The sequence below is a fragment of the Lactuca sativa genome, chromosome 3 (genome assembly GCF_002870075.4).
Source record: "Lactuca sativa cultivar Salinas chromosome 3, Lsat_Salinas_v11, whole genome shotgun sequence".
NCBI classification, from domain to species: domain Eukaryota; kingdom Viridiplantae; phylum Streptophyta; class Magnoliopsida; order Asterales; family Asteraceae; genus Lactuca; species Lactuca sativa.
In genome coordinates this window covers 260,836,838-260,854,756 of record NC_056625.2, presented here as the reverse complement: position 1 = coordinate 260,854,756, position 17,919 = coordinate 260,836,838, and the positions used below count along the sequence as shown (strand labels likewise).

The window sequence follows — 17,919 nt, the reverse complement described above, 5'->3', positions numbered from 1 at the left end:
ATTCACATATGATTACAATACTATTTACAAATGAATACATTGTTATTAACAAATGAATACCCTGGTATTTACAAATGAATAAAAGAATACATCTAATCATAAATAAATACTCTCATTCACGCATGATTACACTACTATTTACAAATGAATACATTCTTATTAACAAATGAATACCCTGCTATTCACAAATGAATACCTCTCCCACGCATTTCATCAAACAACCCAATCGTCCCAGATACAAAGCCAATGAACCCAATGTCAAATACGCCCTCCATAACCAAATCAACAAGCCACTGTTCTTCGTTTACATAAGTCGATTTTGACTTTTATGGTTTTGACTATGTAGAACAATCTCAACCATTCCAACTCAGTTTATCACAGATTGAGAATTAACCGGTCTCTTAAGCCCCGAAGGTAAAAACCATTTAGCGATTGCGAACCAGTCATCAAATTAATTCCAATCAAAATCAGAATCACTATAAACAACCAAGAATTCGATAATCCTAGCAAAGCGATTCAGTCTTCACATCCGATTGGTTCGTCTGTTCATCACCAGACTTCGAGATTAGCATTCAATCAAACACCAAATCGATTCTTCAAATATAGATTTCACTCACAGATCATCAGAAATTTTCATGTTCGAGATGAATCAAATTAATAATCGTGAAATCAAATTGACTATAAGAACAGGAACGAGAAAACTGATGAAGAAATATGATCTTGGATTAAAATTAACAAAAATCGATTCATGAGAATTGATATACACGCGATGAAGACCATTAACCTCAAAAAAATCATCGATTGTAGATTTAGAACATGAGAATTGATATACACCCATGTGCATTCGATTTATTCCCTCTGTATCTTGATATCCTTCAACCAAATTACCTCAAATTGTGTTTCATGCTTCGAATCCACTCACGTCTCCTCGTCTCTTCTGAGACGCCTCAATGGTTAGGGAAGTCGAGGTCGCTGCACCATTTTCGACGAAGCTTGCGTTGTCGGGGCTAGGGCAGCAGAAAGAGGCGGCGACGTTGCAGATTGGTGAGAGGTAAATGGATTGTTGAAGATTGAAGACAAAGGAGAAATGGGGTGCTTTCTGGATGAGTAGAGAAAAAAAGCGACTCCATCAATAGTCTTTATCTTCACAGCAGCTTGCAGGTCTGATTAGGGCTACAAAAATCGTTTGATAGGGGAATGAGTAGGGAAACGACGATCTTTAATGGAAATAAGAATGGGAATGAGAAATTATAGGATTGACCTAAAGTTTCAATTACTGTTATACCCTTATGTCATTTTAAAAGTTACACTTTACTACCGATAGTTTTTGAATCAACATAAATTATCCGTTTGATAATAGCCTTAGATTTGAATATTTAACTGGCCCAGATGTGTTCTCGCGTTCTCAACCTTTTTGGTGTTCTCAACTGATCCTACTCCTATATATATATATATATATATATATATATATATATATATATATATATATATATATATATATATATATATATATATGGTTAGAATCAAATGTGAATAATAAATATTGTGTGAATGTATAACCAAAATTTGGCCATTAGATTAAAAAAAATGAAAAGACGTGATCTTACGATACATGTTAATACCTTGGACTAACATTTACTATATAACTATATTTTAAGCAAGTAAGTCATATTAATTAAGAAAAATCAAAATATAAAAATACAAATACAACTTAACAATTTTAAACGTTACAAAATTCAATTCATGTTTATCTTTTTCATTCTTGAAGAATGAATTTTTATTGGTGATCGTTTAATCTCATTTTAGTTCTTGAAGAATAGGTCTTTATTGGAGATTGTTTCCATTATTATTTTTCTCATTCTTGAAGAATGAATTTTTATTGACCATTGTTTCTTATCGTTTTTATTCTTGAAGAATACGTTTTTAATGGAGATTGCTTTGAACGTTTTAGGGTTCCAATTCAATTTTCACTCTTATTATTTTCATTCTTGAAGAATGAGTCATCAATTATAAGTTCATATATGATATTTATTAAGAATAATAGTTACATTCTTGTATAAAAAAGTTATTCTAAAAAAAGAATTAAATATAATTGGATAAGTGACATTGAATAATATAATATTTATGAAAAAATAAGATACATTCATAAAGAATACTACATGAAAGAATAAAATAAATTCTAAAAGAATAATATACTATTCCTCTAACAAGCATGCAAATGATATATTATTCTTGCACTTTATGATATATTATTCTTGCACTTAATGACATCAAGAGAATTTTGGGATCACCACTTCATCTATTGTTCTTGAACTTTGTTACATCATGTGAAGTTTTGGATCACTTAGGTAGTACAGGTTCAAAACTTGTTGACAAAAGATATCCTTGTTCCATTCCTGCAACAACAATGTCGCATATTACAGAGGATCGAAATTTAAAGTTGTTCTAAAGATATTGAATATTGAGCTATCACTAACTAAACAATATTCTCCATGAGTGAAATGTATGTAACAAACATCATACAATCACAATGACATCATAGAAGAAGCCAGTGATCCTTTACATTCTCCTTTAACTAAATGCACAATCATTATTTAAGCAAAATCATTGTGAATGAAAGATGATTGCTATATTTAGTTTAGTTGCATATATTGAACCAACCTTCAAGCTCTAAGTCATTCTCATGAGCAATTTCAAATATTCACATTCCAATGGAAACTTTGATTTTTTTGCTCGTCTCCTTCACCAAAGAATATCACAACGGTCATGAACATGTAACAAATTAAGATTTTTTTAACAATGAATATATTAAAACAAATACTCCAGTGGGAAGCTGAAAAAAATACACCAAACAATACTAGAATACAAGAAAATAAACCATAGGAAACATAAACAACAAAACAATTGAGAGAGAAGTGAAACCCAACAAGGGTAAAAGGGTAAAAATATCACATTAAAATTCCCTAACAGCCAAGATAGCAACAAGTGACATACCAGTAAATAATATGGAAGAAAACTTCAAGCAGGGGCACCAAAGCCACTGCACACCAGAAATGACATGACAGGGTAAAATGCTCAATGCATTAGTAAACACTCCAAACCAAAAATATGACAACTATCAACAAACATGCTACAAATATGAATTTTTATGAAATCTTCAAGTAATGACACTAAAACAGCAACACAAAAAAGATTTCCTTTTATGTAACTGATATTAACAAAACCATTATAATTAAGATGTAAATTTGAAATCTAGAGATATTTCATCTGTGTTGGTTCATCTAGAATACCTTGTTCAAGTTAAGGGAAAATCAACAACTTGTCGAAGTGATTATCTCCAAATTGAAGTTCAGGTTGCAAAAATATTAATAAATTACTCAAGAAGATTATCCCTTTCACAAAAAACATTGATGATTCTAGACTAAACCATTAATAAAAAGCCAGAGAAAACTCTAAATTATAGAGTCTGCACCCAAATTAACAAAGATTCAACATTGTATAAAAATTGTTATAAATAAGCATAACATCCTTATGTAAGTGTTTTCCCTTTAAGGTTCTTAGCCCTTTCCATATTAGCTTTAGGACATAGATTTTATAACCCATTACACAATTGCTTGTCTAAAGATTTTATTGTCTTTTCCTTGGAAATTAGAAAATCAAATTCATTTTCTTTACAAATACTATAAGTATGCCTTAAATTCCAGATTAAATATTATTTTGGTACCTAATGTTCTCAAATTTCTCAACTTTGTTTTTTCCCTGAAAATCCACGGCGATTCCATCCATTTTAATCTTAAAAGTAAAAATCCAATAAATGAATTTGATATGGAACTTTTGCATTTGAAATCAACAATAGAAATTAAGTAGGTACTTGAACGAGATAACCAAAGATTTCAAAAGTTTTGGGATCATTAAAAAACAAACAAATTAATCATTCAGAAAGTGAAGAAGTGTTAACTAAGATGAACAATACCTTATTTTCAATTGTTTAAGGCTCATTCGATTTCACCATTAATGAAATTAAGCAGATGAATGAGGCCGATTATGCTGCCTTTAATTACATCTGATTTCTGGATTTTTTAAGCACAAAACATCGTTAGGTCATGCCGGTAGTGAAGGTCGTCATCTCCATTAACAAATTGGCCGTCGGTGAGAGTAGTAGAAGGAAGGTAACAAGAACTTCCAGATGGCATAGTTGGTGCCGGTCCAGATGAGGTGGTGGCGTACGGTGGTTTCTTGTCAGAGACGATGAGTAACTCCAACGTTTATCCTTGTTTCTTGAATTCATCTTCTTTGCTAGATAGTTTTGTGCCCTAGTCGATGGAAACTAAATATTGTTAACGTCTTCCCATTTAATAGGTAATTTATGTTTGAATATTGATGTCTAATTTTAGATAATAAATTAATTCATTGTAAATTTCCAAAATGATTGGATCATATTTGGTCATACAATCACACGTGTTCTTTATAAGATGAACCTCTATATATATATATATATATATATATATATATATATATATATATATATATATATATATATATATATATATATATATATATATATATATATATATATATATATATATATATATATATATATATATATATATATATTTTGATAAATAAATGTTTTTTGTCATATGTTATTTTCTTTTTCATTTCGACATATATTATTTTTTAAAAATTTTAAACTTATATTTTTCACTTTTCATTTTATTGTATTTTTCATTTTATTAAATTAAAATACCACATTTAATATGTAAGGTAATATATATGTAGAATATTTATTAGAAAAGGTTTATATATGTAATGTATTCAATACATTAAAACCTCATTAATTTTAATAATTCAAAAAAAAATCTCATTTTTCTTATAAATTCAAAATTTTTAAATTATTAAAATTATATATATATATATATATATATATATATATATATTTTTTTTTAAATAAAACCATATAATACATAGCTCTCACACCTGGTATATATATATATATATATATATATATATATATATATATATATATATATATATATAAATAGTTTTTATCATAACTATAGAAAGAAAGTCGAGCAACACAATAAACGAATAAAGTGAAACTCAGAAGATGTTCCTTACAAAGTCTTGAATAATATAGTCAACAGATGCATACGAAGAACCACCCTTTATCACGGCCACTCTACTCTTCTCGCTCATCTCTTTCACCTTGGTTCTAACGTCGTTATCCTCCATCAGTCGTCTTATTCCTCTTTCTATCTCCTCCGCCATGACTATCACCTCATCCGCCTCGTGATTAAACATATCCTTTTTATAATCCAATTTTATCTCCACTGCCAATCCAAGCTCCACCACCATTTCAAACGCATTAATCTGCTGCTCGGCGTAGATCGGCCATGTCGCCGATGGTACACCGAACCACAAACTCTCCAACAACGAGTTCCACCCACAGTGAGATACGAACCCTCTTACTGCATGGTGAGCTAGCAAAGCTACCTGTGGGACCCACCCAGTCACTTTTCCGATTCCGGCAGTGCGTTCTAGGAATCCTTCTGGCAATATGGTTGCTGGATCCTCGTAATCAGTTGGGGCTCTGTTTGTTTGATCTGACGGAGGACGACGGAGGGACCAAACAAAATGGTAGCCACTCCGCTCTAAAGCATGTGCTATCTCCTTTACTTGGACCTCCTCAAAACTTCCCATACTCCCGAAACACAAGAACACCACCGAAGAAGGCGGTTGACTGTCCAACCACCTAATGACATCATTTTCCGACAAGTTTCCGGCAGCAGCTTCTAGGTTGAGTATGGGGCCCACTGCATACACCGGCGGAATGGTGCTGTCTTCCATTAATGACTTGATCGCGTGTGTTTCCAATTCCATGAATGTATTAACCATGATTGCTTTAGCTTGTCTAAGTTTCCGAGCAGACCACAGAAAAATCTCCAGCCCTTCTCTAGACTTGATAGTGGCTGGAAACACCTTCGTGGGCACCGGTTTGACAAAACTCGGAATTGATATCATGGCATCTGAGCTGTTGCTTAATTCAAGAATGTCTTGCTTATGATCATCACAAAGTGTCTGGATATAGAACATAAATCCAAGAAAACCAGCATTAGAAGTGAAGAAAACATAGGTGGGAACATTAAACTCATTAGCGACATCTATCATCGCCGTGCAAAACATGTCAACGACGAACCCTGCGACCCGACCTGAACCCGGTTTATTTATCATATCGGCCACGACGTCTCTTACGTATTTGCAATGACTATTGATAAATGCTTGAGTGGAAGCCACCGGAGCTTTGGAGTCCATAACTGGTGGGGTTTCGTCTTGATGGAGTTGAATGAAGGATATGCGATCCATGGTGCTTTTAGATAACGAATCTACGTATGTGGTGATAGCTGAGCCAGAACCGAAGGTTGGATTAGGAAGCGGCTTTATTACAAGGACAGTGATAGATAGGTGGTGAGCTCGACTCACGAGTAGTTTTGCGATCTCGATGGTGGACATGATATGACCAACCCCAGGTGCAGGGATGAATACCAGCTCTGCAATTGTGGTCGCCATTTGTTTTGGTTGATCTGTTTGAAGTGAATGTTTATATGCAGTTTCGATGATATTTATGATATTGTTTCATTGGTGGTAGCAGGAACGCGTAGCAATCTAGTGCACATACAATAAAGTCTTTAAAGGTTTGAGCTTTTTGTCAAAAACAATTTCAGATGAAGTCTTTAAAATTTGAAAGCCTACAGAGAAGAGTTTTTTAAAACAAAGTTTTTCGAATGATATTATTAATTAAGAAGTTCTATAAGTAGAGTTTTTATTTTTCAAATAGAATATTAGTTTATTCACTTTTTATATGTAATTGGATTTGCAAGGACCCATAAAAAACTATGTGAAAAAAATTCTCATATTTTGAATATTTATTAAGTTTTATTTGTAGGTTGGTGATACGACAAAAATTCCTTTCAAAAACCTGACTATATTGTGGATGTGCCTATAGCATCCATAATATGTGAACACAAATTAAAGGCGTTATATATACAAAAGTACTTTATAAAAGGTCGTAACCATATATTATAAAACTAATTAAACTTTTTATAATAAAAATTTATAATTATTAATCAATTATTTTAAATAAATTATTAATTAAGAGATATATCAAATGTTTAAAGTTATTATAACTTTAAATTTAACATATAATTAGAAAATATAAATTTAAATTTTGAAATGAGTTACCTAATATATCTACATGACACATAACATAATATTAATAAGGAGTTATATTAGAGTGACACTTGGCAAAAGAAGATTAAAATTATTTATTTATTAGAATAGAGATTATAAAAAGTAACACTAGTACCTAAGGTATTTTATAGTGCGAAGCATTTTTTAGGTGGTTTATTGTAAAAACTACATTATTAAATGGTTATAGCATTAGAAAATAAGAGAACCACATTAAAAAAACACCCAAAGAGAACTCCCGGTACATTTGTTAGTGTGGTTCACAAAGAATTAGTATTAGAAACGATTTTTTGGTATGACTTGTTGTGAAGGCATCATTAAATTACGATTTTTTGTGCTATATTTTTAAGAGCGCATCAAATAAAACCTAGCTATATCCATTTAGGTGTTTCTGTAAACACAAACATGCTTCTTCTTGGTGCAGTTTCTCTGCAACATAAATGCATAAAAACTCAAAATATTCTCATTAATTGTTTCAATATCCCGGTTCAAAAAAAATTGTTTCAATATCTTCATTAAAGGTAATTTTAATTTTACTATTCTTTTGATTTTATTCTAACTATTTATTTATTAAATGATTTTTTATTGTTATTTTTAAATTGATTTTTTTTTGTTGATTATTAACATGTTACAGTTTACATAACTTGTTCATTTAAAATCAATATATTTATATTCCTTTTTTGTTTATTTTAATCTTCAGATGAATTGTGATTATTGGATGTACAAAACTTCACGTTTTTTGAATTTTACATAGAGGGTGTTCGAACTTTTATTAGCGTTGCCGAAGTAAATCGTGTGAATAAAGAAAGTGGATCAATTTGTTGTCTTTGTAACGTTTGTAAAATTTTTTAAATGTTTAATTGTACCGAAGAAATAGGGTATCATTTGTTGCAAAATGGTTTTGTGCCAAATTAGACTTGTTGGTCAAAACATGGAGAAACACTACTTGATTGTAGCACATCGTCAAACAATTTACATATTAATAATAGTACATACAACAACGATTCATATCTTGATGATGATAATGACCCTAATGAAAATTTCAATGAAATATTTGATGACATGGAAGCTAATATGGGTGATGTTGAACAAGAAAAATTACAACGCTTATTTGAAGAAGCAGAAAAACCATTATATAGCGGTTCCAAATTTATGAAACTTAATGTTGTATTGAGTTTGATAAACTTAAAGTCGAAAAACGGATGGACTGATAAAAGTTTGACACACTACAAGAAAAAGACCCTTTTCGACGTGCAAACAACGATACTCAATTTATGTTACGCAAAAGAGAGTGACATTAAAAAAGTGTCGTCTCTTCAAAAAATTTAAGGATTTAAGTCACGCATTATTGCGTGCCCTTAAATTAGTGTCTTAAAAAAAAAAAAAAAAAAAAAAAAAAAAAAAAAACACGGAGGGCACCTATAATAAAATGTGCGTCGTCTAAAGATGTCGCTTTATAAATTTTTATGGAACGCGCGTTCCATCCGGGGGTAAATGAAATCCTAAAAAATAAAAAACCCCGCTATCTTTTTCTTCTTTCCCTCTTGCCCTAATTATCGACGATGCTTCCTTTCCCTCTTGTCTCTCTTAGTCGCTACCTAGGGTTTTTATTTAAAGCTTGAATCGATCGACTGAGGTAACCAAAGTTCAAGCGAACTGGGAAAGGGTTTTCAGTGAAATCTACTGTTACTCTTTGAAATCGGATTCAATCCCAAAAAGTAGAACCCCTGCCTCTTCCAATTAGCAAGAAAAAGGGATAATGTCACAGTAGCACATGGAACTTTCTTCAATTGGCTAATTTGGTCCTTAAAGTTTTTTTGGTACATTAGGCTAGTAAACTTGTAAGTGACCTTTTAATTACACCATTTTATCAAGTTTTAGATGGTTTCCCGGTTGACCTTTTATATATGTGAATTAATATATATTTTTTTGTCTAATCCCATGCCACGTGAGATATGCCACGTCAATTAATGATATAAGAAGCTTAAATCCTATCGTCTTCAACTATCGAACTTCAATTGTCTTCATTATTCAACTGTAAAAGAAACCGAGTTAGGGTTTGTGAAGCATTCTTGTGATTGAGCTGAAGAAACAAAAAAGTCGCAGCACTGGCACAATCGGAACCTAATGGAGTGTTTGTGATGGTGGAACTCAACTACCAAGGGGTATTTAATTGAAATCCTTTCTCTTACATTGGTGGTGTGAAAACCATGTTCACTGATGTTGACTTTTCTTCTATGACTTATTATGAGTTTGTGACCTTCTACGAACGTTTCATGCATGAAGAGTGTAAAAGTTTTACTACTGTGAACCAGGAAATTCCCTGATGGAAGGGCTTAATCCCATTTCAAATGAAGTGTAATATGCTGCTTTTATTTTTGATGCTTATGGAACAGATGGTGTAATTTCAGTTTATGTGGATCATATTGGGGTTGGTGTTGATGGGTGGCTTGATGATGATGATAATGATGTTGATGAACATGAGTCTTGTATTGATGGTGAAAATGAAGATAACATAGATGAAGTTAGGAATATTGCCTTTGAGTTTATTGAGGATGTAGTGCACATGAATAGGACATCAAATGATCCTTTCTTCAGTAAGTTCTGTGTTGATGATGAGGATGAAAACAACATTGTAGATGATGACAATAGGAGAGAAGTTGAAGTTAACATACAAACTCATTCCATATTTAATGAGCTATTACATTGGAAAAAACAAAAACCAATTCTAGGGATAAGATTTAAGGGTTTAGAGCAAGTAAAATCAATGTTGTGTAACTATGTTGTAGCTAATGGATAGCAATTGTGTTTTGAAAAAAAATGATAGGACAAGACTTTTGGTGAAGTGTAGCAAGGGTGCTTGCACATTTAGATTATGGACTTCTTGGATAAGTGATGAAGAGGGTTTCCAAATCAAATCACTAAAAGTTTATCATAATTGTGCTAGGAACTTCAAGTTTGGATCATTGGTGACATATGCATGGATTGGGAGTCACTATACCAAAGAGATTGTACAAAGTCAGATAATAAGTGTAAGGAAGCTTAGGTTGAAGGTAACGGCCAAGTTTGGTATCCAAGTTAGTATGGGGCAATGTAAAAGAGCAAAGAAGTATGTACTGAAACTTGTTGAAGGTAGCCTTGTTGAACATTATGGTAAGCTATGGTCATATTGTCATGAGATTTTAAGGACAAATTGTGACATCCTCATTTTCACGGCCAGAAAAGACCGATTTTGTTTATGCTTTATAAAAATCAGAGTATCTATTTTAATAAAAATGTTGCGGAATTTGTTCCTATTAAAACATGATAAATACGTTATAAAAGCATTTCCGAAGAATTTTTTTTATTCATTTAAAAAAAATTTTGGGATGTCATTGTCAATATAGAAACATAAGCATAAACAGAACTTACATTCATTATCACTAGTGATTTATATCTTCTTAATCTCTCAGTGTAATGTGACTTCATATCAACACCTGTGATATAAGTAAACTGAGTGGGTCAGGTTGGGAAACCTGGTGAGTACATAGAGTTTTCAACCCACAATAATATAATTATTATGTTTAAACATTTAAACAATCAACCCAATTACCCATCCCCATTATCTTCTTTATTCTACTCTAAGAATTTAGCTATTCCTTGTTTATTTATTCCTAAGGGTTATCCTAAGGAATAGGCACGAAATCCATCGTTGCCAAGGTTTACTCAATAGGCACTAAATTCATAGTTACCAAGGTTTATCTCGTTTATTGACAGTATCGTTTCCGAGACTCCTCTCGCAATACAGGTCAATGGGTTTTATCTCGTTTATCGATGGTATCGTTTCTGAGAATCCACTCGCAATACATGTCGATGGGTTTTTAGAGTACACCTGGTGAATACACAGTTCAAAACACCTACAAGTTGCGAGCCTGCTAGTGTCCACTGGACTGTCTAGAATAGTCTGTGGTTGTCATCCATACTCTGCTGGATGACAGGGCCATCACTTGGGTAAAAGGCTTCTCTCATGGTTCACCTCTCACCCTTACCTCATGGTCTATATCACCTCTTTCTCATTTTATTTTTGTCACACAGAAACTATTTCATCTACCCATGTTTTACCCAACACATTTTGTAGATATAAAATACGTATACAGTTTAAATAATTTAAAACATGTATGAAGATCCTTCACCCAGCACAGACAACAAGTATTCAGACAATATACACACATAGCACATAGTTTATATAAAATACTTCATATCTATGTGTAAGCTGAAAGTAACTATGCACTCACTTGATACGGTGGTGACTCAGCACTCAGACAGCGCTTCGATACTCTCAAAACAATTTTCCTTCAATAAAACCTACTATCACTACCACTAGGGTTTAGTCTAACGATAAACGCGACAAATTAATAGTCTGACTATTATTACTATTATATAAGCGTTAAACGATACTTATATAACTCATAATAATAGCCCAAATAATTATTTGAAGGACCTAATAACATTACTATAATTATTTGAAAGTTATATTAAAATTACATAAGCGTAGCTTACTTGCAACGGATTTTAAAGAAAACCGGGCTTTGCTCAGAGCAGCGTTTCGAAACCGAAATACCCTTTTTTCTTGGGACTCCGGGAGCCTCGGGGCTTCCTTCGAGTGTTAGGGGGGGTTTCCTAGGGTTTTGGGGGGTTAAAATGGTTTAGAGAGAGAAATACTGTAGAGAGAGAATGAAGAAAGGTGTGAAAAACTTGGAAAGGCTCGCACCCTATTTATAGGCCGGAGGACTTCAGATTACACTGGGCGTACGCCTCGGATAAGGCCACCAGCTCGGATCCAGCTATCTTCGTACGTCGGATGGATATGGACGAGGGTACACAGGGCGAACTGACTTCGGACGCAGGGCGTATGCGAGGGCTACGTGTCATCCATCCGAAGCGAGGCATGATTAGCAAGCGACGGTCCAGATAATGCCACATCATCAATCGAGCAACAAGTTTCGCAAATTTGAGTCTAAACTTTAAAAATTCGTATCTTTCACATACGAGCTCCGTTTTTGACGTTCTTTATATCCACGCGAAGGCGGGAACGTACTCTACAACTTTCGTTTAGACTCTGTCGGCTAATTTTGAATTTATTTTAAAAGTTACATTATTAATAGGCCGGGACATGATTGGTCCGTTAAATTCTCATAACTTCTTCATCCGACGTTCGTTTTCGCCCATCTTTTTCTCGCTACGCTGCTCTTAACGAGAACTTCGATTCTTGTTTAGGTTGTGTCGGCTAAAAACTGCTTGATCTATTATTCAAATTTCGGGTTGTACACTGCTAATCCGAAACTTCGAAAAATCATAACTTCCTCATACGAAGTCAGATTTGGGAGTTCTTTTTATGGATGCTCTCAGTTTAACATATTCTACGTCTTTCGTTTAGATCGCTAAGGCTAAATCTCATTCTATCATAAATTCACTATTTACGCTTCCCGGTATCGTGCCGGTTCCGTCGCGAAACTTCGACGGGTCATAACTTATTCGTTATAACTCGGATCTTGGTGTTCTTTATATGTACAGAAACCTTGTAACATATACTACAACTTGGTTAAGATTATTTATTCTAAATAATCTTTTGTCAAAAAGTCGTTTTCGACCTTTATTATCTCTAGCCCGGATCTACGGGCGTTACACAAATCCTGGGTCAACTGTGAAACTAGATATGGAGGATGGTCCAGATGGAAAGAAATATTTTAGCAAGTTCTATTGTTGTTTTCAAGGAGTTAAACAAGGTTGGATTGAAGGGTGTAGAAGGATAATTGGTCTTGATGGATGTTTTCTTAAAGGTGTTTGTAAGGGGGAATTGCTTTATGCTATTGGGAGGGATGCAAATGACAAGATATATCCTATTGCTTGGGAAGCGGTTAATGTGGAGAACAAGCAGAATTGGAAGTGGTTTAATTAGTCTCTTTTGATCACTAAATTAATTCCAAATTAATTCTTGATCAATACTAATTAAATAATATGATTATTAATATATTAGAACTTATAATATATTAATAAATCATAAATAACCTTATTCTCAAAAGTCCATCCTATCAAATTGTACTCATGAAGGCAACCCAAAAGGACCATGCTACAATCGGGTCAAGTACATCCCAGTTATAGTTATGGTCTTAGACAGTAAATCCAACAGGATAGTCACAACCATATCATAAAAATCAGATTTTATGATACAAAATAGTTTATAGTAATGATCCTAATCCAATTCTGGCAAAAAAAAACCCGAAAATCTGCCAACAAAATATCCAACTCGTCGATTATGGCAATGGACTTGTCGAGTTCTTCATGGATTCGTCGGGTTCTTCATAGGACTCGTCGAGTCCAGCAGTCAGAGTGCAGTTTTCAATTTGCTTCAACTTTGAACAATTAAACAATGCATCAATATAACAGAAAACACCCTAGGCTCTGATACCACTGATGGGTTTTGAGCACTATAACATCTCTATGGTGCGCATACAACCCTAATGCTTTGGATCTAAGTTTTTTCAAGTTATACATGTAATTTTCATTTTTCCAAAGAATGAAGCCTAACTAGCATACAACTTTGATAATTGAAACATAAAAACAAGTAAGATGATTACCTCTTTGTTGTAGCTTGTAGAACTTGGCCTTCCAAGAGCTTAGCACCTCAAATGTGATGCCTCAAATAAGTCACAAACACCAAGAACAATGAAGGATTATGAGAGAGAGAGAGAGGTTGGGAGGCACCAAATCGTCTATAGTTTCTTCTTGGAATACCCTTGTACCGATTTTAGGGCTTAAGGGTTACATTTATAGTGTAGAATTCCAAGGGTCACTTGTAAACCCTAATTCATTCACTTAGGCTTTATATCCGATAACTCATTTGCTAGCCTTTTGGACTAACACTTCATGGACTCTCACATAAACTTAGTCCATCACTAATCAATCATGGATCATTAGCCCAAACTATATGTATCACTGATTTACATAATCAGCCCCTGTTAATTTAATCAATCTCTTTTGATCACTAAATTAATTCCAAATTAATTCCTAATCAATACCAATTAAATAATATGATTTCTCAATTAATATATTATTCTTCTAATATATTAATAAATCAAAAATAACCTCTTTCTCAAATATCCATCCTATCAAATTGCTCCGATGAAGCCAACCCAAATGGACCATGCTACTATCGGGTCAAGTACATACCAATTATAGTTATGGGCTTAGACACCTAATCCAACACTAATTTCAATTGAGTATGTGAAATCACAACATAATTTGGCAGATCATTCTACTAAGGGTTTGTTAAGAGACTTAGTACACAAGCCTGTGATTAGGATGGGATTAAAGTCCATCTAAATTCTGTAATGGCAAGACACCAAATTCCCTTCTAATATAACATTAGGAGTTGAATTTAATGTGGAAACATCACACTTATAGATTGAAACACATGATGTATACATCCCAGGTAATGTGCTCGATTCTACAGTTGACCAGGTTGAAGTTTAAGTTCTTAATAATTCCTTTGATTAAGTGTAAGTGCAGATACATGGAAACGAGTTATCGACGTGATTGTGAAATGCAGCCGCATTTCAAAAGGTTGTGGACTTGGCCTTGATATGATCATTAGAGGATTAGGACATGCGGCTTAATAATAATGTAAAGTTGTATTTTTTTCTAAAAGTTTCAATAAACTAGAATGTATTTTACTTTCTAGTATTCAAATAGGTTGATGGGATCAATTCTTAGAACACCTTGATTCTCGAGTATTTGTAAGAGTGTGATACTAAGTTGAAATTCAATCGTTACGTCATTTTCATTTTGTACTGGTTTTGTTTTGTTTTTATAATGTTATGTTTGTTCAAGGGTTACACTAAAATGGGGGAGGGTTGTTGGTGATTTTATTGTCACCAAGACACTTTGTGTAATTGGAACTTACACGTGAGCTAAGGGGGTTCATAATTTGTACTCTAATATATGTTTGGGTATGTACGGAGTGCATGCATGTATAGGATCGAATTAGACTCCAGTTCAACAACAAGTCGGGGGTACGGGGGCAGCACCCCTTTGGCGGGGTCTAAGGGCAGCGCCCGTAGCGGGGTCTAGGGGGAGCCCGTTTGGCTCGGTGATTATGGTTAAAATGACTAAGAGCGTTAGTTTTAGAAACCATTGATTTCCTAATTAATTCTAGATTCCATTGACTTGTTTCCAAAGCAACCTATGACGGCCAACCCTAAAACAAAATCCTACTTATTGTTTTCTATATAAATGACTATCCTCTTAAGGAGAAACATGACCTTTTTAGCCCTCGTTTTCTTTATACGAACTCAAAATCTTCTAACAATTTGACTTACGTTTTCTGTGTCTAGATTCGTAAGTGTCCCCTTAGGATTATCCTAGGCTGAATTTCTATTAACGTGAGCATAGGGTAGAAATATCAGTTCTGAAAATGTTTACACGATCCAAGGGATATCTAGATCTCCACTATGACCCTACCCAATTTTCTAACACAGACTGCATATGACAATCGTAATATTCATTCTTAAATCTTGGGAAAGACTTTTTGAGTGTCATGCATATTTGTATGGAGATGAAGTGATCTCTTTGTTGCTTGTTCAGTATCGATCGCATGCAACAACTAAATTATGGTTCCCACCTTATCTTGTAGGTAAGAAAAAAAGAACAAACTATTTTTTATGAATTACTAATGCAGGGATAGTTCATAAGACATTTTGCTAATCATTTCATTTGCATTGGATAATCAAATTGTAACAACTTATTAACGTGTATAACTCCCACAAATGTGTTGAAATTGAATAATTAATGTTCTTGTGTGTGTTCACATAGTTATCATGTATTTACAAAGAAAAAATAAATATATTCTCAAGTATTAAAACCAAAAAAATGAACTTTGTAGGTTGTCTTGCTAAGAGTGTTGAGAAGAAGAAAGGACAACAAGGTAAAGGAATTGGAAATCTCAACTGTGGATGGCTTCCAAGGAACGGAAAAAGAAGCAATTATTATTTCAATGGTTATGTCAAATTCAAAGAAAGAGGTGTTTATTTATTATTATTATTATTATTATTATTATTATTATTACTTTTTAAATTCAATGAACATGTTGACATAAATTTTTTTATATATGACTTTCAGGTAGATTTTTTGAGTGATCCTAGACGTATGAATATTGTTGTGACTCAGGAAAGGAGAGGCAAGGATACGTTGTTGTCTTATATGCGAGTCCGAGATTGTGACTCGGACATTTTTTAAAATGTTTGATTGAATATTTTAAGGAGTGTGGTGAGTACTTTAGTGGTTCAGAGTTCAGACCATGGAAACTAAATAGAACATGTAATAAAATGATTATATTGAGCTTTATTTAACCTATTTTTTAAGACAGTTTCAACTATTATCAAGGATGTAGCTTTTACGTGTATGCAACTCTGTATGACAGTTTTTGTCACTTGCATATTTTTAAAATGAAAGGACAACATACTTTAAATACATACACAATTATAACATTATACTTTCAAAGTACAATGCTTAAAAAGAAATTTTAATTTAATTTAATTTAAAAGCAAAATAGAAGTAACTAAGTAAGATGCTATATTAGACATAAAAATGAAAGTACATTGTTATTCATTACATTTAGACCATCATTAGGCATAATGTAAGAAATATAACTCAAAGTAAGATGCTATGTTTATCCGGTGTCATATTAAAAAAGTGACTGAAAGCTTTTTTTTTATTATTATCTATTTTATTTTAATGCGTTAACCGTGTACACGGGTTTTCACCATGTTATATAGTAAAAATCTATGTAAACAAAAAATCCAAAATTTATCGACATATTGACGCGAGATATAAGAGGAGAAAATTTTATAATAATAACAACTAGCGGAAACCCCACACGCCCTTGGCAGGGGTTGGAATAAACGCTGTATATAGTCTCGCCCCTATGAATTTGTTGAAGCTGAAACAATTACAATAAAAGTTGTTTCTCACCTAGTTGATACATATATCCATGTTGGTCCTAATTGACCCTTTGTAGGATTGATTATCTAGGCCCTTATTATTAAAAGATGAACCATTGTGAAAATTATCAACTTTGTAGTAGTAAAGCTCTGTGAGCACATCACTCGACTCAGAATCACTCTTAATCACTCTTGGACTTTTTTCTCTTTTGCTAAGTAATATATGTTCCCCTTTAATATTGTTTTGTTGTAACTGCTCATGCTAATCTCTTACATATATTGCATTTTTTTTTGAAAACCATGCATTAAGACGGTGTTTGGGTAAATTAGCTTATAGCTTATTAGCTTATAGCGGTGTGAGAAAGCAACTTTTGCAAAAGTATTTAGATTAACTTATTGCGGTGAGGATAAACAATAAGCGGATAAACATTTAAGTGTTTGGCAAACAAAACAATTTATATGAGTAAAATGACTAGAAATAAGCTATAAGCAACAAGCTTTAAGCAAGGGGGGAGCTTTTCAAAATTAGCTTATTTAGCTTATCCTCACCACAATAATCTGATTTTTAATGTTTCCTATCCAAACACTTAAACTTAACTTATCGCAGTGGGGATAAGTAATAAGCTATAGGTTGTCTCATTTTTCCCTATCCAAACACCCTCTAACAATATATAACATCATTACCATAAAAAATATG

General features: G+C 33.0%; 1 protein-coding gene across 9 annotated transcripts; it reads right to left on the bottom strand.

Annotated features, from left to right (window-relative positions):
* Window positions 1-2,091: 2,091 nt before the first annotated feature.
* Window positions 2,092-6,643, bottom strand: LOC111911651 (anthocyanidin 3-O-glucosyltransferase 2). Of its 9 annotated transcripts, XR_002856935.3 has the most exons (5): window positions 5,119-6,643; window positions 3,974-4,313; window positions 2,995-3,040; window positions 2,662-2,740; window positions 2,098-2,396 (listed from the first exon to the last, which is right to left on the bottom strand). XR_002856935.3 is itself a non-coding variant. In XM_023907402.3 (2 exons), the coding sequence occupies exons 1-2, from the start codon at window positions 6,565-6,567 to the stop codon at window positions 4,266-4,268; spliced, it is 1,497 nt and encodes a 498-aa protein (XP_023763170.1). In that variant the 5' UTR covers window positions 6,568-6,643; the 3' UTR covers window positions 2,092-4,265. The 9 variants fall into 9 exon arrangements, 1 of the variants encoding a protein (XP_023763170.1); XR_006189620.2 differs by having other exon boundaries at window positions 2,093-2,396; window positions 2,995-4,313; XR_002856937.3 differs by lacking the exon at window positions 2,662-2,740 and having other exon boundaries at window positions 2,099-2,396.
* Between the last annotated feature and the right edge of the window lie 11,276 nt (window positions 6,644-17,919).

Excerpts from the sequence above, each read along its gene's own strand:
- LOC111911651 (XM_023907402.3), bottom strand. The coding sequence starts at position 6,567 with ATGGCGACCACAATTGCAGAGCTGGTATTCATCCCTGCACCTGGGGTT. Across the intron at positions 4,314-5,118 it reads ACTATATTATTCAAGACTTT|GGCACAAAACTATCTAGCAA; the intron begins GTAAGGAACATC and ends TCCATCGACTAG.